Here is a 26,450-nt window from a genome sequence, read left to right on the forward strand (position 1 = left end):
TAAACATGCAGTAATTGTTCCACTGAGACACTGTTTGCATTTTTAAAATGATCAAAATATAAAGTTTTGTTTCTGCTAGTGAGGGTAATAACTGCTTTTACGTTGATCAAAATATTTTTTTTTTTTCGTAAGTTTTTTGTTTACATTTGACGTAACATATATAAATTACATATTTTTTTTCAAATACAAACAAGGCTTCTAAAAGAAGATCAAATGATCTTATCGTCAGAAGCCTTTTACAAAACAGAGTACATAAAGTATTATAAAAACGCCTTTTTACAATAAGAGAACGTAAAAAATTAACATAAAAATATTAAAATAGTACTTAGATAAATAGAAACAAATTGTCAACAAGTATAAAACAAAGATTGAACATACATTTCAAAATTGTTATATATCATAAGACAAATTAAAAATATTCTAAGATATTTTCAATAGAGAGAATGAGATCTTTTAATTTAATTTTAAAAACAGAATAAGTTAGGGGTAAGCCGAAGTTAGGCAAAATAATTTTGTTCCAGAGATGAGCTGCACGATAAGTGATACAGAATTGATTGAACTTTGTTCGACAGAGTGGTTTATTTAAATAGTTATTATTCCTCATGTTAAACTTGTTTAGAGGTTTCAAAATAAAAAGGTCTTTAAAAATTAAAGGAGATAAATCATACTTCCACATTTAAACAAAAGATAAATTTTTATATACGTTTAGTTTATAAACATTGAGGATTTTCATTTGATTGAAAAATATTGAGGAATTTGAGAACCGATCCGCAAAATTAATTACACGGATCGCATGTTTCTGACGGCGATGGAGACATTGTAACTTGCTTTGATCAGTACTACCCCAGGCAATAATTTCATAACTTATATAACTATGAATAAAAGAATAATAAAGTTTATTTAAATTTTTTTTATCTAAATGAGTACGCGCCTTATATAGAATTCCAATACTTTTTGAAACTTTCGAGCAGACATAGTTAATATGATGTTTCCATGTGATGTTCTCGTCAATGAAAACCCCCAGGTATTTAGTTACAGAATCTCTTTTTATTTCATTATGGTCAATAAAAATTTTTGGTAAATTTTGGGGTAGAGAACGTTTTTTGGAGAGCGGGTGGAAAAAAATCCATTTTGTTTTGTTTACATTTAATGTTAATTTGTTACTTTTAAACCATTTAGATATGTTTTGAAGTTCTTTGTTCATAACGGAGAATAGTAGGTAGATGTCACTGTTAGATAGAAATAAGTTTATGTCATCAGCAAACATAATACTTAGAAGATTTGATGCTTTATGCAAGTCGTTGATATATATTAAGAACAAAAGAGGGCCTAAGATGGAACCTTGCGGAACACCACAGGAAACATTTAAAAACTGTGTATGATTAAGATCATTACAAGAAACAAATTGTTTTCTGTTGGATAAATAACTTTGAAACCATTTATTAACTCTTTCATTTATTCCATAATAATTAAGTTTATAAAGTAAAATATCATGATCCACAGTATCAAATGCTTTTGAAAGATCGATAAAAATTCCTAATGTAAATTGAGATTTTTCAAAAGAATTGGAAATCTCACGTACCAACTAAATAATTGCATGCTCGGTTGAGTTATTCTTCTTAAAGCCAAACTGATTGTTGTATAATAAATTATTTAAACTAAAATAAATAAATACTCTATTGAACATGATTCTTTCTAGTATTTTTGAAAATATAGATAAGATAGAAATAGGCCGGTAATTACTAATGTCAGATTTGTCACCACCTTTAAATAGTGGAATAACTTTAGCAATTTTCAATTGATCAGGAAAGACTCCTTGTTCGATTGATGATTTAAAGACTTTAAAAAGAATATATTTTAATTGTTCATAGCAATCTATAATTATGTTACCATTGATTTCGTCCGGTCCAACTGCTTTATTTTTTTTTAGTGTTTTGAAGGCTTTTTCGAACTCATCAAATAGTAACTCTTTAGATAACTCATCCGAGTGAATGCAATTATCCATCGGTACTAGAAAATCTTTAAATGATGTTTCAGTGTTAGGAATTAATTTAGATAGTTTAGGGCCAATTTCAACAAAGAATTTGTTAAATTCGTGAGCTATTGTTTGAGAATTAATTATATTATTGTTATCTACTTTGATCATGTGTGGCAGGGAACCTGAGCACGGTTTTGATTTACCGATAATTTCTATTATTATTTCCCAGGAGCGTTTACAAGTATTTTTGGCTTTATTGAGAATTTTAGAATAGTAATGTTTTTTTAAGTTTTTTCGAACTTTTTCAAAAAGATTTTTGTAGTCTTTGTATATTTTCTCATTGGCGAATGATTTGTTTTTTAGATATTTTATGTATAATTTCTGCTTAACTTTTGATGATTTTTTTAAACCTTTGGTAATCCAGGGAGAATTAATGTTTTTTTGATTTAATGTTTTTTCATGTAAAGGAAAATTGGCATCATAAACTGAGTAAAATGTATTAAAAAAATCATCGTAAATTTTGTTTGCGTTATCACTAAAGTCGATGTTCTTCCAATGAAGTAATGATAATTGTGTTTTAAATTGCTCAACATTTTTTTGGTTAAAGTTGCGTAATTTAACTTTTATGTTAGTTTTGGTCATAATTTTAGAGTTGTTTATGATAAAAAAGATAGGGAAATGGTCAGATATGTCTGTTTTTAAAATACCTTTATTTAAGTCACTGTTAAAAATATCAGTTGTTAGAATGTTATCAATTAGAGTAGCCGATTTAGGAGTTACTCTGGTAGGGCGATTTATTAAAGGAATGGCTCCCATTTCAAAAATAGAATCATAAAAATTTTTAACTTTAATGTCCGTAAAGTAATGGAAGCAATTCATATTGAAATCCCCTAGAATAAAATTCTTTTTTTTTTCAAGAATGCCTATTTTGAAAAGGTTTTCTTCAAAATACATGCTCATGTTCTCGGCCACACCATTTGGGGGCCTATAGCAACAGCTCAGTAAAATGTTTTGTGATTGATTGTTTAGAATTTCAATAGTTAAAATTTCTTTGTCGCCGTCAGAAACACTAAAATCATTCCTAATATAATGCGCAATATTTTTCTTTACATAAATAAGAACTCCTCCACCGCGTTTATTGATAAGTCTCTCTTGAGAAATTAAATCAAAGTAAGGAAGATTAAAATTTGAAGTAGTTTTTAAATCTTTTTCAGTTATCCAGCTTTCGGTTAAACAAATAATATTAAAAAAATTGTTGGTTTCTTGTAACAAATTGAGAAGATTTTCAAAATTGCGGTTTAGGCTTCTAATATTTATATGAAGAATTCTTAGTTGATCAAACTTATTGCTTTTTGTATAATTATAAAAAAATTCTTCTAATTTGTTAGGATAGTAATAAGAACAATCCGTAATAATGTCATTGAAATAATTAATATCTGGATCAAATTTTTCATCAGATGCTGAAAAATTACAACTAAACGATTTAAAATCATTTGTTACAGACATTTTGATTGCGTTATAAATTAGAAGAACTTTCTTAACACTGTATGTAAAAAAAATTGTAAAAAAAATTATTTTTTATGATCTCTACAAAAAATAGAATCGAACTTGAGAATTGCGTATTTACCTTCTTTTCTCAGTTTAATCACTTCATCCCAGAGTTTTTTACGCTTTTCCATTGTTTCCTTTGCAAAGTCTTCGTTAATAAACACACCTGTTCGGCGTAGTTTTTTTGAGTTTAGCAGAATTAACTTTTTATCATTGAAATTTAAAAGTTTTAAAACAATTGATCGCTCTTTTCCTGACTTTATTGACCCTGATCTGTGCGCTCTTTCGATTATAATTTCTTTATTAATTTGGAGTTTTTCAGAAAATATTTTTTTAACAATTTTTGTACTATCTTCCCAAGATTCATCAGGTAGTTCTTTAACACCATCTATTCGCAAATTGTTTCTTCGGGATCGGTTTTCGAGATCTACTAACTTTTTTTTTATATCTTTCAAAAAATTTGATTCGTTATTCGAATCAAGAAGTGTTTTTTTCATTGTATAATCTTTTAACTTCGTCTATGCGTTTGTTAGTTTCAGATATCCTCTTCATTGAAATCTCCTCTTGGAAATCAATACTCTCTTTTAATTCACTGATATCTTTTAACATACCTTTTATTTTTATTTTGTCTTTGTTCAAATCGCTTTCAATTTTTTCTAGTCTTTCTGTTATTATTTTCATATTTGCACAAGTGATTTTTGCAAAGTTACTTTCTTGTTCTTTAAGTAGTTTTTCTGTTTCCTTTAAAATAGACTTTCTCTGTTCCTCTAACATGCTTTTCATTAGTTTTTCGATGTTTTTTATAGAAACTTCCATAGTAATTGGTCTGATGTAAATAGTGTAAACAGATTTTTAAAAATAATTAAATACTAAAAACTTAAAACTTTTTTTTATTAATTCTTACACAGCAAAAAAAACACGTCTGTTCACGAACAAAGCATGCGGCAAAAAAAAAAAAAAAAAAAAATATTGGTTTAGTCAAGTCACATTTAAAAGTGACTGCAACAACCAGAATGTATTTTTGATAAATATTAGTAATGACAGGTTAGTAAATATAATTATAATAATAATAGTAAAAACTTTTATTTATTAAAATTAGTGAGAGTCTTATGTATGACTCTTGAACTTGTAGAGTTGCATGAACTTTGGGGGACATATAATGATTAGAGTAAATATTACCTTTGTTTATTACCACAATAGATTAAGAAAATATTATCTTTATCTAAAGAATATTGGGTAAAAGTTGGTATTTTCTTAAGTATTAAATATTATAAAAAAACACATATTGAAAAAAAAACATGTATTATAAAATAAAAAAAATTCAAAAAAAGTATTCAAGTATAAAAAAAAACATGTATTATGATAAAGTATATACATCACATTAACTATGCTGTCTGTAACTTAGGGGTTGCAGCTGATATTTTAGCTTTAAAGTCATTAGCTTCAAATTAAAGCTGAAGTTGATCAAGTCAGTTTAATTAGCTTGATAGCTGATAGTAAAAGAGAATAATGCTCCATAAGTATTTTATATTAAAAAAACATGTAGGAAATTATTTAATGAAAATCTAAAATAGTGACAGAATTTAAACATACATGTAAAAAAATTTTAAACAAAATTTTCCAAAAGTTGTTGCTGTTTATAAATGTTGCTGTCAGAGCCAAGGCCTTGGACTCGCAATTTTGGGGTACCCAAATTGGTGTTTTTAGAGACTTGTTTAAAAAAGTGGTGCCCAAAAACCTAATTCCATTTTTGATTATCTACATAATTTTTTGGTAGAGTTCAAAGTTTCCAAAAGATGGTTTTATCTATGAAAATATTGAGTATGAAATCAATCTTGATGTTATCATATGTGATGCACCAGCTAGAGCATTTATTAAGTGTATTATAGGACACAATTGTTATAAATGATATGTTACAGTTGTTTGATTTGTTACAAAAGTCTTCTTATGACCCCCTTATCTTTTGTTTATGTTTACATTAGCTTTATATTTTCAATATTTTTGTTTTTAGTGTTAGTATAATTGTAATTTGTGACTCAATTGGACATTTTGTGCAATAAAAAAATTGGTAATTTTGAAATTGAAGCCTACTAGTAAAGAGTTGCCAAAAGTGATGAAGAATCTTTTTGTTTCTCACTATCAAAATGGGAAATCACTGTCTTAGATAAAAGAAATGGTTTGTATGCCGAAATTCACAGTTCGGTCTATCATAAAAAAATTTTTTACGGAGGGTTCTGTTCAAATTTAACCAAGAACTGGCCGCCAAAGTTCCTTCGAAATGAACTGAGAATTGGTTGGTACGATAAAATTAAGATGCAGCCAAAGCTGAGCGCTCCTAAATTGACTAAAGATTTAGAACTTGATCTAGAACAAACTGTAAGTGTGCAAACAGTGAGACAATGTTCAAAGAATCAAACTTTTCATGGAAGAGTAGCAAGAAAGAAGCCCTTCATTTCTAAGAAAAATTGAAAAGCACGTTTAGAATTTGCTGAAAAGTATGTTTCAATGCCTAAAGAGTTCCGGGAAACTGTAATTTTTCCTGATAAGAGTACCTTTAATTTGTTTAGATTGGATGGATGTGTCATTGTTTGGAGAGGACCAAATACAGAGTTAGAAAAGCAAAGTATGGTAGCAACAGTCAAACATGGCGGGGGCGATGTCATGGTTTGGGGCTGTATGGCAACTTCTAGGGTTGGTAAATTGCATTTTATAGAAACTACCAAAAACGCCCATGTTTATATTGATGTCCTAAAACAAAACTTAAACCAAAGTGCTGAAAAATTGGGGTTGACTGGTGTATATAAGTAATACCAGGACAACGATCCGAAGCATAGTGCTTTTTGATACACGGCTCTGGATGCTCTACAACTGTCCTGGAGTGATCAAAACACCAACTTAAAGTCCAGATCTCAACCCAATTGAGCATTTATGGTCAGAATTGGAAATTGAACTGCGTAAAATTCACTATAAACAATATATATCAAATTATATTCAATATAAATATAAAATTATATTTATATAATAGTTTTATATAATTTATTTATCAATTTATTATATGAATCTCAAGCATGTGCTTATTTATTACAAGTACATTTTAAAACGTTGAAATAAATGTCGATTATAAAATTAAAGGTTATATTTTTCTACCTGCGATGGCGAAAATTACATTTTTATCTGAATAGTTTTAAAAGAAATCGTAAGAGTTTTATAACATATTAAAAATAATATATGTGTTACCTATAAAATAAAGACAGTTAACTTTAATTTTTTTATAGGTCATATTGAAAAGAGATATTGTGTAAAGAGGTTTTCAAAGAAGTCGTTTTAACAACAATGGAAAAGCTTCCAATTCGTGAGATAAACGTGAAAGCATTTGATACACGAATAAAGAATTATTTAAAAAGTTTGCTTAATTTCAACAATGTAATTTTAATTTGTTTGAAATAAATCAAGTTATAAATAAATTTCTTTTTTTTGTAAATTTTGAACATTTAAACGTAGTTTTGCAAGATTTACAATGGGTAAACTTCGTGGGACCCTTACAGGATACCCGGCGGGCATACCCATATGGGCCCCAGAGGAAAACCGCGGCCAAGATCCGGCGGGTTCCCGATGGGTTTCCCATATGGGTCCCAGTTGCAAACCCAAATGGGCCCCTTACGGTTTTAAAGTACGGGATTTGACTGGGACCCACATGGGATACCAGGTGGGCCCCATATGAAAACCGCGGCCAAGATCCGGCGGGATACCATCGGTCTTCCCATACGGGACCCAGTTGACGAACCGTATGGGCCCCGTACGGTACCCGTGTGTCAATGTTGGTTGGGTTGTGATATTATCAGAGGTAGGGAACACAGGTGAAATGAGAAATGCAATGACAATGATAATATCAAATTGCAGTTGTGATAATTGTAAAGTAAATTGTTTAAAAATATTAAAAGTTTAGTAGTTTTAATTATTAAAGTATCATTAGTATTAATTATAAAAAAATTAATTGTAACTTATTGAGATAAAAAAATAATTGTAACGTTTTAATATATAAAATGTTACAATATATTTAATCCTTAAATGTTTTAAAATATTTAATGTTATTAATTTATAAAATATTATTTAATTTAATTATAAAATAAAGGATATTTAGTCCTTAAGTGTTTTAAAAATTGCGACCCACTTTTATCATAAAAGCCAACACTACCTACATAAGACCGATCTTAGAATATTGCTCTCCGGTTTGGTCGCTAAACCGCACTGAAATAAACAAAGCAGTGGAAAGAGTGCAAAGACGTTTTACCAAAAGAATTGCTTACCTAAATAACTTTTTATATTTTAAAAGACTTATAACTCTTGGTTTGGAACTATAAGAAATTCGTCGCCTTAAGCAAAACATGATTACATGTTACAAAATTCAAATTCAAACAGTTTAGTTCGCCTAAATAAATTGAGTTTTTTTTTAATTAATAACTATATTTTAACTGCTGACTGCAGAAAGGGAACAAAATTCAAAAAATCATTTTTTTACATAAATCAGTTCTAAATCAGTTCTAAATGGGTAGACACACCATATACTGGTAAAGGGGATAAACCTGCCATCATTTTTATAGGCATGGCATCAATTTGAACTTCGCGTTTACAGCAGAAAGAAAACACGTCTGGGACCTGTTCCCTTTCTGCGGTAAACATTAGTAACATAAAATAATAACATTTTGCGTTTACTGCAGAAAGGAAACACGTCCGGGACTTGTTCCAATTCTGCGGTCAACATTAGTAACATAAAATAATAACATTTTGCTTGTGACTTACTAATTCTTTTGTTAAAAATGAGTTGATCAGATGAAGATGGTAATCCTTTATTAACAACTCCTTTCTTTCTTCTTAAGAAAAGAAAGAAAGGAGTTGTTAATTTAGAAAGATATAAAAGGAATGAAATTTGACAAAATAACGTTTTCAATATCAAAATATCGTGATATATCAGTTTCTTCTGATGAACCAGGGGAGATTAAAAGCAGTATGCATATTGCTGGATTGACAAGTGATATTTTTCGCTAACAAAATACTATACGGGACTTTGAACTACCAACTAATAAAGCCTATTCATCTGTATTATCCATGAAAAGCTCCGATTTTGGAATGAAATAACGTTATGGCCTGTAACTACTATGTCCATTCAAGAAGATCAACCAACTGAATAAATAACGTTATTAAGTTGTACTGTACATTTTATTATGATAATAAAACAATAAAATAACCTTATTTAATTAGTGTTGCCTAAATAAAGCACTTTTTAAAATTTTAGTAGGTCTTCTTTATTTTTAAACCTCATTTACTGCAAAGATGGATCATGTGCATGTTTAAAAATATGTCCTACGCTCATAACAAAAGATATTTAAAAAATTTTGTATATATCTTTCAGACCCCTACTAACTGTTGAATAACTAGGAAAAAATTGAAAACCCCAAGTTTGAAAATAAAGGGTCAAAATAGTTTTTTGTCTTTCCTGTAAAATTAGGATTTGTGGTCTTGTTGCCTTTCTGCGGTTAGCGATTCATTTACAGTCGAGGTCACAAATTTAAATTACGCAAACTAAAAGTGTAAACTCGATGTCCGTAAATACTCTTTCTAACTCATATACATATATAAATATATATATGTATATATAAATATATATATATATATATATATATATATATATATATATATATATTTATATATATATGTGTATATATATATATATATATATATATATATATATATATATATATATATATATATATATATACATATATATATATATATATATATATATATATATATATATATATATATATATATATATATATATATATATATATATATATATATATATATATATAAATTAGCAAAAAAATTTATCTTATATTTCATTCTACACGCTGTTTCTCTTTCTGTAAGTTCATCATCTTCCGGATGAATTTACAGAAAGAGAAGCACATAAAACATATATATAAGACTTCAACTTCAATAAAAAGAAACAATAGCTGGTATATAAGCGATACAAATAAAATTATAAGTATATAAGTGTGTATATAAGTAAGTATATACAAAAACATATACTTATAATTTTATTAATAACATCTTGTACATCAGCTATTGCTTCTTTTTATGAAATTGAAGTTTTATTTATATATAAACAGTATTTTTAAGTTTTTAGGATTTTACAGACTTTGACGATTTCTAGGATAAATTGGGCCAACAGATGCAGCACATCTTAAAACAAGTTCTTATCGAGAAATGCAGAATTGTGTCAAAACAAAATAGGATATTTTTCTTTGAACTGCCAATTAATTATAGTTCCTTTAAAATAATTTGTGTCTGCTTGTATTCAATGGACTAGGATCACGAGTTTTTACCAACTCAGCCATTAATCAGGTTTTAAAAGCTTATCAGCACATCCATGGTATAGGGGACAATGCCTCATATTATCAGCACAGGTGTGACAGTGGAATGTTGTTTGGAATTTGTTTGCAATATCCCTTTACAAATAAAACCAAAAAAGTTCATAGACATTATTGTATCTTGCTTTGCTTCAAAACATTGCCTTTCTACAGAATGATCTTTAGGTATACGATGAAATGTAAATTAGGATAATTTATAATTAGGAAAATGGTTTCAAAGCATCTTCGAGAGGTTTTGTAGGAAAAATTGATTATTTTTATAAATATTTAATTTATCAAAGAATAAAAATACAAATAATTGAAAAGCATTAACAAAGAAAACCTTTTTTATTGATAAAGTAAATGAAGAACTCAATCTCCAGCTAAGACAAGAAAGAAACAGGCTTAATGCAAATCTTCAAACAAACTCTACATTTCGATATGGTATCCGTGGTAACCAATTGCAAAAGTTCAAGAAAAATTAAAACGGTGTATGTTTATATATAAAAAATTCAATAGATTCATACGAGCTGGTCGACACTGATTTTAGTATTAGCAAAATAGAACAAGTTTGGGCAGTAGTTTATTTTGGCCAAGGTAAATACCTAGTTGGTTGTCTATACAGACCAAATTACTTCGTTGATATGGTAGACTTTGAAAATGGTTTTAAAATAGCAAGAAGATATGTTGATGTTAATGCTTTTAAAGTTGTACTAATTATGGGTGATTTCAATTTACCAGTTAATAAACGGTAAAATGGTAGTATAGCATCAATTTCAAATGACAGTGGCATAAAACATAAATTCTATAAAACTTTAAGTGATACTTTCCTCTATCAACATATAAACATACGAACTTTTCAATTGGTTAATGGCTCAACCTCAAATGTTCTAGATTTAATATTCACAACAGAATCTGGCAGTGTATATGATGTTGATCCAAGTTTTGTGCTTGGTGACATAAAAAAGGTCATCAAATTATTTACTTTAAATTCGTCTTAAAAAATAATGTTACCAGATGAGCTTGTAGTAACTTTAAGTTTTTGTATAGCAAAGCTAAATTTGATAAAATTTCTGATTTTATGTCCAATATTGATTGGGTGAAGTTGTACGAAAACAAGACAGTGCAAGACATGTACAATGAACTAATTTACTATACCACTAAAGCATGCAATTTGTTTGTTCCAACCATAGACATTTCTCGAATCAAAAGCTTAGCAACTCCTTGAATAAATAACGAAATCAAGCAGTTAATAAGAAGAAAAAGAAATTTAAGATACATAAATTGTGCTCATAGATGGAATGATGTTAAACTAATCAAAGAATATAAACAGCTATGCAAATTAGTTAAAACAGAAATATACAATGCTCGACTTTTATTTGAAAAGAACCTAGTGTTAACCTCTAAACTTAATCCTAAACTGTTATATAAGTATTTAAACAGTATAAATTCAATAAAAGACTCAATAAAGGCCATGAGAATGCCTGATGGCAATTTATCCCATGAACCAAATAAAATTGTTAACTGCCTAAATAAGCATTTTCAGGATGTCTTTACTATTGAAGAAAAAGGAGATCTTCCACCTTTTTATCTCGAATTAAATGATGTAATTAAATTTGAGGATATTGAACCTGATGATATTAGCTTTGAGTTAGTTTTATCTAAACTTAAATCACTAAAAGACAATAAATCACCTAAAGCTGATAAACTTTGTTCAATAGTCCTCAAGAATTGTGCTACATCGTTTACTTTACCACTAACTCTTATATTTAGAGAATCACTTAAAACCAGTCAACAGCCAATCCAGTTCAAGTCAGCAAATGTAACACCTATATATAAAAAAGGTGACAAAACAATGGCCAGCAATTATCGCCCTATTTCATTAACTTCTATTCCTTGCAAAATATTAGAATCTATTATAAGGGAAAGAATTGAAAAACATCTCGATGAAAACAATTTACTAACAATCCAACAGCATGGTTTTGTAAAAAGAAAGTCTTGTACCACAAATTTGTTAGAGACTATTGACTTTATTTCTTCGTACAACAGCGATGGTATACCTGTTGATGTAGTAATGCTAGACTTTGCTAAAGCTTTCGATAGTGTCCCTCACAAGAGACTCTTTGCTAAATTAAATGCATATGGTATTAATGGCTTAGTTCTAAAATGGATGGAAGCTTTTCTAAATAATAGAAGACAAAGAATAGTTCTAGGTGAAGTTGTTTCTGAGTAGGTTGAAATTTTTAGTGGCGTGCCACAAGGCTCTGTTATTGGACCCTTAATGTTTATTATATACATTAACGATCTGCCAAGTAAATTAATGAATAAATGCAAATTGTTTGCTGATGATACTAAGACTTTGTCCAAGGTAATTTCTGATGAGTTTACCTCAAGTCTACAGAGGGATTTAAATACATCATTTTAATGGACAGAAGGCTGGCTTTTAAAGTTTTATGTTGATAAATGTGTAGTAATGCACTATGGAGTAAACAGAAAAAAGAATCCTCTATATATTAATGGCATAAAACTACCAGAATCAAACAGCGTAAAAGATCTAGGTGTAATATTTTCTAAAAATCTCAAGTGGAAAGATCAAGTTGTTTCTGTAACAAATAATGCAAATAGAATGTTAGGTCGAATTAAAAAATCGTTTGCGAGATTGGACTGTCATTTACTTAAATCACTATACGTAACCTTTATTCGTCCATTTCTAGAGTTCTTAGTACCAGTATGGTCCTCGTACCAAAAAGGTGACTGTAAAGTAATTGAACAAGTTCAGCGTCAAGCCACCAAACTGATTAAATCAATTAGGTTTTTCAGTTATGAAGACTGATTAAAAGTTTTGAAATTGACAACTCTAACTAAACGAAGAGAAAGAGGTGATATGATCCAACTATTTAAAATAATGAACAACATTAATAAAACAGAACATAACATACAAACTGTTCAAAATCATATTAGAGGTCACTGTTTCAAGTATTATAGGGAAACAACAAAAAATCTGCAAAGACATAATTTCTTTTACAATAGATCGGCAAACTTATGGAACTCATTGCCTTTGGAACTAGTCAAATCATCGTCTGTAAACTCCTTTAAAGCAGGATTCGACTGTTGGACGAACAACAATCGATTGAAGCAACTATCACAGTGTGCTTAAAAGCATTCTCACTGGCCAATCCAGTTACAGCAATAAATACTAACTAAATAATATAATATTTTACTCGGATTTACAATTTTTCCGGTTACTACCACCCCCTACCCCCCAGTGCTACAGTACCGCTATCCCCCTTCTCCTTGTGGGGGCTATGCTCGTTTTAATCATTTTCATGTTAATCTGATTTTGTTCTCTAATTCTATAAGTATCATATTTGTCCTGGTATTGAAAACTCTTGTATTAATTTTTTTATCAATTTTCTGCTATTTCCCAACGTAATTAGTGTTTGCTTGCAGCTTTGTTGGAGTTTTTTTTTTAATTAAAATTTTCGCTGTGTCTAGCGCAACAGTACCGTAGCTTTAATTTTTTTCAAAAATTCATGGAAGTGATTTCTGATTGGTTAATTTTTTTCTTCTTTTATTTAAAAAATGCATGCCAAAAGCAAAACCCTTAACTGATGTATGTGCACTTCTCTGCACCTATACCTAAATCAGTGGATGTATGTACACTCACTGCGCCTATCCCTATATCAGTATATAAATGCAAATAATAAAAATAAATACAACTTTCAATATACAACAATAATAATAACTTTCAATAAAAAATAGCTAAAAAACATTAAAAAAAAAATTTTCTAAGTGAAGGGCTCGATCCCGGTTTACCGTGGTTGATGAACCATTGAGATACCACAATGCTAAACGTGCTAAATATATAGCTGTAATTCTTTTTAAATTTCTACAAATAAAACTTTCAAAATCAACCAATAATATTCGCAGCTGTGACCTAAAATAAGCGAATCAAACTTTACTCCCGTAACTTTAAATAAAAAATTAAAGCAACGCGCAGTGGGACAAAATCAAGTTTTTTGTGCCAAAATTCTTTTCGTAGTTTTTTAAATAACTATATTTATATATAAGATGCATAAATAAAGTAATAAACATGTAATTATATAATATAAAAAAAATATATATATTAAAGAAGTTAAATTTTGGTGAAAAATATGAAATATTTTTAATGGACAAGACAATATTTATCAGTGTAAACATTAAAAATATTACTTTTCAATGCTTGCATTTGTCGTAAAATAACTTTTTTAGATTTATATTTACAACTTATATATTATAACAGTAATGAAAGATTTCGTAGATATTCTTTGTGTACAAAACATCTTTTTTACATGTTCAGTATTTCTCATCAACTGACTATTAACTGAAGACCAATGTTTTATAACTTTTTTTATTGCAAAAAGTTGCAAAATATTTATGATACGTCGCTATTTACATACATTTAGCATAAAATTTACATAAGCAAATGTTTGGAGGATGTTGGAGGTTGGTTTATCTGATACCTAATAGCAAAGGTTAGTAGCAGAAAATATATCGATGCATAAAAATATATGATTACACTTACTTTAAATTGTTTTTAAAAGTCTGAGCAAAAAAAACATTGTTAATTAAAATAAAATATTTTAAAATGAAAGTCAATAAAGTTAATTTAAAACAATAGTAGCGTAAGAAAGTTGATAAACAAAAAATGCAAAACTTTCAGCGTTTTGGAACACATCTCAAATTAACGTGTGAATAACCGCATAAAATAACGCTTAAATTAATATTAATGTTTTTTAACTAGATATTTTCTCTAATCAACATGTCTTCACCATTATGACAATTTTTCACCGTGCAATGCCCACATTGACTTTTAGGTATTTTGGCACACTCTGTCCCACTGTGCAACGGTACCGTTGCGCTAGACACAACGTAAAATTTTATCAAGAAAAATGAATAATAAAAACCATGTGTTCTACGTGTATGCTTTGCTGATAACCGCAAAGCATATATGCCATTTGAATGTCAAACAGCTGTAACGTCGTAGTTAGACGCTTGGACTAAATAGAAGGTAAGACAAGCATGTTCATTTAAACCAGTGATTTTTTTTATTAAATTACCAAGTTTCGATAAAAATAAAATACAAAAGTAAAAATCGTTGTTTTTGTAACACCTTTAATTTATTCTTGTAAGTTAATATTTTAAAGTATAAAACTCAGAAATATTATTTAAAATTAATTAGCTTTATTTAAAATGTTTTACCTTTTCAAATACTCTGCCGCTATTGGTTGCTTTTTTTCCGATTCAAATTAACACTTTTTAAGTTTTTTAAGTTGGACTTTCTCAAGCGCGATATTGAAACTTTTAAGTTTCGTTTGCACATTTGCTCGGGCTTTATTTTGAAGTCTAACTTGACAAAGTCAGACTTCAAAGTTCAAGTCAAACTTCACTCAAGTTCGCTTCTTGCATTCCATCCCTAAAGTTTAGAACATTTAAAAGATATTCAAAGCGTAACTTTTAACACAAAGCAAAGAAAAACAAACGTCATTTTTAAAATAAAACAAAAAAAAACAGAAAAAATTAACAAGCGTAACTTTTAAAGAGAAACATAACCTTTAAAAACAAAAAAATAACTTTTTTTTAAAAGAAGTAAAGTTTCTTTTGTCAATCATTATCAAGAAATAAGCAAGTATATTTTTCCAGTTATATTCCCAGACAGAAAAGGTATACTGGTCCGATAATGGCAATTCTATTACAGGAAATTCCTTAAAGGACCGATAAAGTTTCCTACTTGGATTGCCAGATCTGGGTATTTGTATTAATGTGTACTTTTAATAATAAATTATAAAGAATGATACATTTAATGACTGATAAAGGCGATGATTAAAGTTGATATGAATATAATAATAATAATAATAAAAATAATAACAACAATAATAATAATAATAATAATAATAATGATAATGATATATATATATATATATATATATATATATATATATATATATATATATATATATATATATATATATATATATATATTATATATATACTATACACTATATACTTACTAAAAAGGCCTTCACCACCTTTTAACTGCTCTAAAAAATGAAAAATACTTGCTTAAAATGATCTAATAAAACTGAAGACAAAACTGAAATACTTTACTAAAAAAGAAACATTGTACTAAAAAAAATTTTTTTACCAGTCATTATAGTTTTAACTTCTTCTAAAAAAAAAAAAAAAAAATAAAAACAACGAACAACAAACAAATTTTAGTTTTTAAACAAGGAACAACATCAGTTCCACTTGAAACTAAAAATTTATCAGCTCTAATCGGCTGGAAGACCTTGCTTGAAAGACCGCGTGGAGTAAAGAAACGCTTTTAGAAAAGCCTAGAAAGTACTTTATTAAAAAAGAAAGTGAAACGACACTAACACTATTAAATTACAGTATTCATATTTAGAAGATTAGACAAAATAGATAAGATAGATAAAATAGCTTTTTTATTTAATATTTTTTTATTTAGTTATAACTTCAGTTGCACCAGCCACAACAGGTAACTTAGTACATTTATTTTAATATATTTGAATTACATTTGTTACTAAACTTTTCAAGCAATAAATATTGTTTATTTCAACATTATCGTCAAGATTATATAAATAAACTTTTTATTTGATAACTTATTTTAGTTGCTTCTGGATCAACTTTAAATAATGGTAACTCATTAATTCATATTTTATTATAGATAAATGTAGACAAAAAAATGTAAGTTGGAAATTTTTGTAGATTTAAAAGTTGTTTGTTGTTTGTTTTTCTGTTTAGTTGACAACAATGAAGAGAGAGGTAGTATGTTTAAAAGGATTTTTTTTTTTTATAAAGTAACTAAAATGTTTTTTAAAATATTGTTGTTGACTTAAAAGTAAAACAGTAGGTTTTTATAATTTTATACAATAAGCCCAAGAACTTAGGTAATACTTAAAATTATATTGTCAATAATAGAGAAGAAATTTAAAATTCTCAGTAAGACAGCTTCTTATTATTTTACATCAAGTTAGTTTAATTAAAATTTATTTTCTTTAGTTGATCAAGAAAGAGCTAATAAAGGTATTAGTTACATTAGTTTAGTGAATTTATTTTTAAAAAGTTAAGTAGATATTTTAACGTCTATACATTTAAGTGCTTTTATTGTTTAGACACTGAATTGAAGACTGAAATAAGTCAGTGTTTTTGCTATTAGATAATTGTTAATAGGAATTTGTTTATTTGTACTGTAACTGGAGTTTTAAAACTTCAAGTACTTAAGCTTTATTTTCTTTTTTCTTTTAGGAGAGTTGGAAAAAAAACTAAGTATAAATTATGTGATTAGTATAGTTAAATAAATAAAGCATTTATATCTGTACACTCAGCAGTCCAAGTCAGTTGTCACATTTTAGAAATTGTCCAGGAGAGAGTAAACAGTAAAATAACACAGGTCAACAAAAAAAATTTTTTTTTCTGGTGCCGAGCAAACAATTTGTTTTTTGTATAGCATTTATCATTTTGATTTCAAATATGCAACTTTTTTTTTACCATCACGTCAAGTTGTAAAGATATTTAGGTTCAAATCTTAAGTATTGAGGGTAAAGCCCCTAATATTGTCGAAAAAAAAATTATTCAAAAGTATGACAACCTGGGTCTCAAAAAAAGCATATTTTCATAGAGATTTTAAAAATGTTATTCATTTGTAATATAATAAATTAGCATTCTCTTCCTCTTGTGAAAATGGTGAGGTTATGCATTTTTATTTTGATTAAAAAAAATTGTAAATATTTTTAAATTTTATTATATCCTTCTTTTATTTTATTCTTTATTTTATTTACTATTTTTTTATAATTGAGTTTCAGGGATTATAATTTTTTTGGGATATTCCAGGAATACCGGACATTTTTCTGAACATTCTTCTGGACATTTATCTTTTTCCAAATATCCGAAAAGTTTTCCATACAAGCAAGTTAAAGTATATATTATTGTCCTCAACTTGGCTGAATGCAAAATTAAGGGAAAAATTAGGGGAAAAATATTCTGAATTATTTCAAGATATTTTCCGCAAAAAATTTTCAAAATTTTTTAAATATAATGATTATATGAAATACGTAGTTAATATATTCATTAATGTAATTACTTTTTATTATACTTTTATAATAATATAATTTTTTTTGCATTGTAGTTTTATAATAATAAAAAAAGTATCAGGGTATAAGATATCTTATAACACCGCAATGCATTTTTGACAAAAATAAAATGTCACATATATAATATTTTATCTAAACATATTATATTATTTTATATCTAAGTTTTATCAATTTAGGTTTAATAAATATATTACAAAGCTTAGTTCAAAATCGTGTAACGTTATGGCAGATAATTCTCATATTGCAACATGCAAAAGATCAAACCCTAATACAAGGTATACTTTTTTTTTCTACCCTATTATATAATATTTTAGACTGTCAAATTTGTCGATGTAATTAATTTAATGATAAATAAGTTCTTATAACTTATTTATATTAAACTACATGACAAATGATAAGTTCTGTATAAAATATTATTGACCAGGAAGATCCAATGGTATTGTTATGTTATTGCCTAGGAATATCATTCTGTAGTAAGACACAATAACCTTTTAACTTTTAAAGTTTGAGAAAATTCACTTTTCCGTCTTTTCGTCTTTTTTTGTGATTGCACTCTGAAGCAAGAATTTAATTTAGTTCATATCTTGTTGGAGAATGCAACTTGATTCTGAGTTGAATTTTCAGCACTCGATATTTATTGGTGACCTAATTTGACAATACTTTATTATACATACTTTTAGTTTTATACTTAATATATTATATATAATTAGGGGTAGATGAGGCTCCTTAGCCGTGGTGAATGTTTCCACAGCTAAAGGAGCCTCAAGATGAAAATCTCACCATGGGTAGGAAAATCATGATATAAAATCCCCACAATAATGTTGTGTGGTTATGTGGTAACTATTACATTTTTAAAAATTGTTATAATTTTTCTGTGTGCATTCTAAAGTTACATTTAATGTTCAAAACTTTGTAGATTACTCATTTAAAGCAACTTTGTGGGCTGTCACCTTTGCATCTAGTGAGTTAATGTATGAACAAGGTAATGCAGAAACAAGTGCAAATATAAGAAGCTGGAAAACAAAGAAAACAAATTGTTTAATCAGATGTTATCACATAAGGTGAGTACAGGTCTTTTTCTAAACATGCGCATCAGTTATTAACTTTATATATAGATATATATTCATCTATAGACAGATATTAGATATAGATATATATAGATAAACAATATATTTTTAAACTTGTATTTATTATTTTGTACATCTTTTTTTTATTTATCTGTCGAATTTTTTGTTATGTCTTTTTTTATTAAATCCTTATTTATTTTTTAGCAATAAGAGTATAAGATTAGAAGGCAAATGACTTTTTTTATTTTTCTACATTGTACGTAGTATTGTTTTCTTAAAATTATTTAATGATTTAGATAAAAGAAAACAACTAGAAAATCTTGTTGCCAAAATGGTTGGCAACTTACCAAGTAAGATTTGCTTTAAAAGTTTGTGATTTAAGATAATTATTAAATAATCATATTATTATTTAAGATTTTATTCGTTTCTTTTCAGCTAAATCTGATTCATTAGATAAAGTTTGATGCGTACTCTTATAGGAGAAAATATCGACTGATTCGTTAGATTATGTTTGAAGCGTGCTTTTATGGGAGAATATATCGACTGGTTCGTTAGATTAAGTTTGAATTGCGCTCTTTGTGGATCGAAGCGTGCTCTTCGTAAGTTGCAGATCTATGACTTTGTACTTATTACTTATTGGATATAAGGAGGATATTTTAACAAAAGTGCAGCTTTTATTACAAATTCAAAGTGTTTATGTCAAGAACTAATATACTGACTAATAAAACCATGTAATTTAATACGTATTAAATATTTCCTTGACGATGAGTTTTTTTTCTTTGCACGAATCCAAACACTTCGTTTTTATAAAGCATAGTTATTGCTTAAATATTACGTGCCAAAATTAACGTAAAAAGCACGTCTTTTAGACATTTCATGGGGACCAAAAAGTCACCTAAATATCACGTGCCAAAAGTAACGTGAAAAACACGTCCATAAATCACGTGAATTGGTCATTTCATGGGGACCAAAAAGTTACCTAAATGTCACGTGCCAAAATAACGTGAAATTCACGTTTTTGTCACGTCGCTGTGCCTACTGGGTTAAAACAATTGAAAGCTAAACGACTAATAAATAAATAATAAATAAGTTTCGGTTGCGTCGTTTTAAATCATAGAAGTTAAAAAGTTCTTTAAGCGACAACCAATGCCAGCTACCTTCCTAAATGCAAATAAATAAATGGACTCCGATGTTTATAAACTATTGATGATGAAGTTGACACAGTTGAACAATGTGAGTTGCTGGTCTCTCGTTATGAAAGTCCTGCTAGAAGAACTTTTTTCTTAAAACTTTTTTCGTATAACTGACCAATTAATGAGTAAAAGTAATGGCATTTTTTTTATTCACGAGGATAATTATGTTGCAACTTTTAACTCATTTTTTAATGTCAAAAATGAACATGGATGGTGGAGGAAATTTCAGAAAACATTTATTTAAAAATCCGTTTTATGTAAAGCTGTTGTTGGTAATTCCAATTTTGTCTTTTGAAATTATATATATATTTTTTTACATTTATTTAGCCGTACAAGTATTTACGAGTTCCGTGTTTTATAATATATATATAAAGATGGCAAGGACGAGAAGAAGTCAGGTTTACCTTATCACCAAGTCTCATGTTTTTTCTTGACAATTTAATATCAAAAATTAGAAAAATTTAAAGTAGATAATTTTTTTCCCTCTCTCTCATTTAAGAAAAAGAATAAGTTTAAATTATCGTTATTAAAATCTATAAATCTATATAATTACTTTTTTATATAACTGTAATGTATATAAGTAAAGTTTTTAGACCTTTCCAGAAAACGAAGTATGCACTAATAGATAGTTTTCAAATATAATATTTTTATAGAAAGTTTTAAAAATAATTCTGTTTGTTCATAATTTAAAAGTAATAGTTTTAGTTTTTATTTAAATTGTTCAACAGTTGTAAGTGTTTTAATATCACTACTAAACATCTTATTCCATACATTAAGTCAAAACAATCTTATTCCATACAATTAGAAGATGATATACAGTAGCGTGCAAAAGTAACCGGACAAGAGCATAACTTGAAATAACTTTTTAATGAAAAGCCCAATTTCTTTCAAATTTTCACTCAAATTTTCACTCATGTCAAAAAATTGATTACAAATCTAAAAAAAATGAATTTTAAAAAGTTTATTTAATTAAATTAGGCGCGTGCGAAAGTATCAGAACAGAAATAAAAAAACTTGAATTAGATTTTTTTTTTAAACATTTTTAAAATTAAAAATGCTTTATTTTAAAGTAAATTGCTTTAGTACTTCATCGGGCATTGAGTCCACCAGCTTCATAATCACAATAATTTTGATTTTTCCCCATTCTTGTTTCAGAGTATTCAATAAATCACGTTCACTTGTTGGTTTTCGACCTGAAATTTATTGATCAATGAGCTTACATAGACATTCAATAGAATTAAGGTCAGGACTTTGCTAAGGCTATTTCTTTGGTTTTAAAGAAGTTTTTCACAAGGGTTAAAGTGTGCTTTGGATCATTGTCCTGCTGAAATATCCTTCCTTGAGGCATTTTGTTTTTAACATGTGGCAGCATAACATTCTTAAGTATACAAAATTATGTACAAAGTACATATTTTGGTCCATTTTGCCATTAATTAAATGGATAGGACCGATACAATCTCTATTCAAATTTTCACTGAAATGTCAAAAAATTGACATTTCAGTGAAAATTTTAAAGATATTGGACTTTTCATTCAAAAGTTATGCTATTATCCGGTTACTTTTACACGCTACTGTATATTTATTTGGAACAAATTTAATATTTCTAGATTGTTGAACAATGGTCTTAAATGTGAAAGGAGGTGTGCATTTGACAATAATCTAACTGCATGTTTTTGTTCTCTAAATAGTTTTTTTGTCTATGTTTTATTGGTGCTGCACCAAGCAATGTTTGCATAATTAAGATAGGAATGGATAAATGAGTAATGTATGTATTTCAAACATGGTTGATCAAAATATTGTTTTGCTTTATAGAGGAGTCCGATATTTTTAGAAATTTTATTTTCAATCATGTTTATATGGTCTTTCCAATTTATGTTTTCATCTAGAATAACACCTAGAAATTTCATTGAACATTCTCTTTTTACGATATATTCTCTAATAGTAAGTTTTGGAAGTGCAAGAGCATGAATATTTATGCTCTATGCAAACATAATATGGGCGAGATGCAACCGTCAAAACTTAAAAAAAGTTATTGTCTACAAAAACAAGCTAGCATAAATTTACTCTAAAAATAAGCGTGTACACGCCAAATTTATAATGAAAGATATGAAAATGATGGAATTTTTTGAAATAAATATCTATCTGCATTTAATTTTTATGTATCGATTCAATAAAAATCTCTCTCCTTCAAACTTTAATAACAAGTTTGAAATAAACATAAATGAAATCTATTATCTAAGAGCAAATATAAGTAACTCACTTAACTGTCTCAAAACTTTAATAAATATGCTGAATATTGCATTGCATATCGAGGATCAAATATATGGAATAGTTATCAAAAAGGATTCAAATGTATGGCAAAGTCATTAAGTTCATTTAAGTTTCTAATAAAAAAGGAAATTTTTAAAATTTAAGAATCATTTGTGCTTAAAGGGATCACCAAGTAAATTTAATTATTTTAGTATTTATTTTATTTGATCTTTTTTTTTGATTTACTGGTTAGCGCTGCATTTTTATTTCCATTAGGGTTTTTAATTTAATATCTATATTCTATTGAAAATGTATAAAGGGGCTCTATGAAAAGATTGCGATGACGTATTGTCATTTTCATCTTCTTTGAGCCCCTGTCTGTTTAACTCTTTATTTTATAAAGATCATTGTAAAAAAGAAAAGCTTTTATTTTTTATTGTATATACTTAAACGGTGCTTGTTGACAAGATTTTACTGTCTCCTTTGTTCCACGGACACATTTTTTTCTTTCTTGTATATATATATGTGGATTATTTATTGTTAAACAGCAAAATAAATCAAAAAAAAAAAAAGAGGGATTTTATCTTTTTTATGGAGACGATGAAAAATAGTATACTTAGTTTTAGTTAATTTAATTGAAAGTTTATTTATATTTAACCATTCGGTTAGTTTTAGAAGTTCAATGTGACCATTTAAAATAATGTTGCTATACCGCTATGAGAATAAAAAAATTTGTGTCATCAGCAAATAAGATAGAATCTAAAAAAAAGGCTTTGCTTAAACCAATAATATAGATTAAAAATAAAATTGGTCCTTATATAGATCCTTGAGGAACGTCGCAAGTAATTGTCATATTGTTAGTTTTTTCATTGTTTTTTTTTATTTTACATTAAAAATGCTAACTATTTTACCCTTGTTTTTCGCAGTTACAAATCTAGACAGAATACAAAAACAAATGAATCATAGATTTGTTGTTAATTTCATTAATTATTATACTTTTAAAATCTATAATATACAACTTTTCAAATTCGTCTATTGCCTAATATTTAAAACAAACCTAATCGCGGATAGGATAGACGAAAAAAGACATTTTCAAGAACAATGAAAATGGTGTGATTAATAAAGATCAAGAACCTAATGAAGACGATCGGGAGATGAATGTAGATGATGATTTTGCGCAAGAACCGGGGCATGATAAACAAGCGGTAGACAGTATTCAAGGGAGATTTTTCGTAATGCATAATCATGAGAACACAGTCATCCAAAATATGTGTTTATAAGTTTATTAAATTTATTAGTAATCTTTAACTTTATCTCAATGTAAAATTTTATATTCTGATAGAAATGATTACCACAAAATTTCAATAATCAATAAATATATCATTTTGTACCTAAATCTCCACTATATGAAAACGTTTTATATAAGCTTATATTTTTATATATAGTTTTATAGTGTAAAAGTATAATATAAGTAACATAGTATAAAATTTTTTTAAATATTTATAGTTATAAAAATTATAAAAAATAAGACCTATCTTACAGGTCTTTTATACTTTTACAACTATATCTTATTTATGAAATTCAAGTCCTATATAGGTCTCATTATTTATATAAGGTTAAAAAATTATAACGTAATTTTAATTTGTATAAGTTTTGAAACACGCTTGCGTGCAAAAATTTTTATATTTTATGTATTTATTACAGCATATTTATGCTTGTAATATAATTGCGTGATACATGTCATTATTGTGATGCGCTTATAAATAACTTTTATGCGCTTATAAATAACTTATAAATAACTTTTAAATACAAGCTGCACGACTTATTATATAGAAGTGTATTATTCAAAGCCTCTCTAATACATTTTCACTACTTAGAAATGTTAGACAAAATTTTTCATTACAAAAACAGTACTATTTTTCAATGTACCTGGTTGTAAAGCAGTATATTAGTACCAGTCGTGAAATATACAATGTTATTTAGTTTCTTTGCCAATCATTTTAGGTACACCTTTTACTTGGAATATTTTGTTTTTAAAAACTTTTTTTAATAAAGAATCCTTCCAGAAATAAATAAAGGGGTTCACTAAAGCAGCTAACTTTGCAAAAAGAGCTGCTAATTCAATAAGCATTTTTGGTATTTCTGTTGACGTAAAAGCTGATAAGCATCCTATTGTTGCGTAAGGTGTCCAACAGATTACAAACGATAGTACCATTAGTAAAAATGACGAAAACGCTTTTTTTTCCTTTTGTTTGTATCTTTTTGTTTCCACATTTTCTTTTCCGTAAGTTACAAAAAAATATTCGTACTTTGTGCTTATTATGTCAGCTGTAAACAAACATGAAGTTAAAATTAAAATAACAGGAATAAAAAAGCCGAAGGCCATCAATAAGATCAAATAGGCTTTTTCAACTCTAGTTTTAGGTGAAAAATTAATTGCACATCGAGTATGTGTATCTTCCAGTGTGTACGAAGAAAATCCCACAAGTGGCAGAACAGCCAAAGTAAATCCATAAATCCACGAAAGTGTTGCAATCTTTATAAAGAGCTTTTTATAATTAATTTGTTTACTATTACAATGTGTACTTAGTAACAAAAATCTTGAAAAGGCGATTGCAGTAAGCGTTGCAATTGTTGTATATGACGGAAAAGCAATAAAAAAAGCAGATGACTTGCATAACACTGTAGCTGTTTTTAAATTTGGTTTCAGAATAAATGATGGTATATATCCCGCAATACTTTGCAATAAATCACTTAAAGATAGATTGATACACAGAATAACATAATTGTTTTTTACACGTTTTTTGTATAGCATATAAATAGAAATGACGTTTGTAATTATAGCTGAGGAGGTAATAGTCAATAAAGTGATTTTCACTGCATCCATTTAAAAAATTAAGTGATTTTCACTGCATCCATTTCAAAAATAAAGTGATTTTTACTGCATCCATTTCAAAAATAAGTTACGCAAGTTTTAAAATTTGACAACGCCAAGCGTATGCTTAGCTATTTTTGTTTTGGTCTTTATTTTACGTTATTTATTTTTATAATTTTTCTTTATTGTTTAAGTTTAACATAAAGCCTAACGCTAATCATTATATCGATATCTTGTTAACAATATACCATCTTTTATACTTCTTTTTTTGTTAATAAAGAATAATTAAACACGCAAAGCTTGTTAAGAATCTCCTTTAAAAAACTTTCATAAAGGTTTTTCTGAAAATTTAATTACCCACTGGGTGTCGACCTTTATCTTAACCAATTTTAGTTCTGATTGATATTACGCAAATTGTTTGATTTCCCTGCAGTAATATTTTTTCCTATTTCATTGTTGTTTATCAGTAATTATATTTCTTATTTTGTAATTATGTTTCTTAACGCCCTTTATCTAGTAATTAGATTAACGCCCAAAGTTTAATATTGGATAACATTTGAGTTTTTGTTTTAAATAGTTCAGTTTAATACGTGTTTACTTTTATTTTCAATACGGCATAGGAGCAAGTTATATAATGCACAAACCATCATACTTATCAATAATATTTTAATCAAATCATATTTGAATTGCACTTTGTACATCTTCACATTCTGCCAATTTTTGCAATTTTTGCCAGTTTTGTACTATATTATGTATAATTATATGCTTTTATTGATGTATATAACATAATAATAAATGACGTTTTTTTGTGTTATTTACTGTTTGTTAGTTAGTAACATATATTTAAAATATATCGGCGTAACAAGTTTGTTAGCATCCTTTTTTTCTTCATTATTTTGGTTTTACTTGCAGTTAACTATTTTTTATAACAGATTGTAGAATGTGGAAATTAGGGCTCTATGAAAAGATTAGATTG

The 26,450-nt window shown here is 27.5% G+C and overlaps 1 protein-coding gene and 1 long non-coding RNA gene across 2 annotated transcripts; one reads left to right on the plus strand and one right to left on the minus strand.

Annotated features, from left to right (window-relative positions):
* Positions 1-18,141: 18,141 nt before the first annotated feature.
* LOC136087197 (uncharacterized) lies at positions 18,142-19,862 on the plus strand. Its single transcript, XR_010641613.1, has 4 exons — positions 18,142-18,364; positions 19,006-19,150; positions 19,453-19,506; positions 19,592-19,862. It is a non-coding gene; the product is annotated as an uncharacterized LOC136087197 (long non-coding RNA).
* A 4,703-nt stretch (positions 19,863-24,565) lies between these two features.
* Positions 24,566-25,552, minus strand: LOC124814107 (melanopsin-B). The gene has a single exon (XM_065809688.1). The coding sequence runs from the start codon at positions 25,484-25,486 to the stop codon at positions 24,575-24,577; it is 912 nt and encodes a 303-aa protein (XP_065665760.1). The 5' UTR covers positions 25,487-25,552; the 3' UTR covers positions 24,566-24,574.
* Positions 25,553-26,450: the final 898 nt, after the last annotated feature.

This window comes from Hydra vulgaris, chromosome 11 (assembly GCF_038396675.1).
Source record: "Hydra vulgaris chromosome 11, alternate assembly HydraT2T_AEP".
NCBI lineage: Eukaryota > Metazoa > Cnidaria > Hydrozoa > Anthoathecata > Hydridae > Hydra > Hydra vulgaris.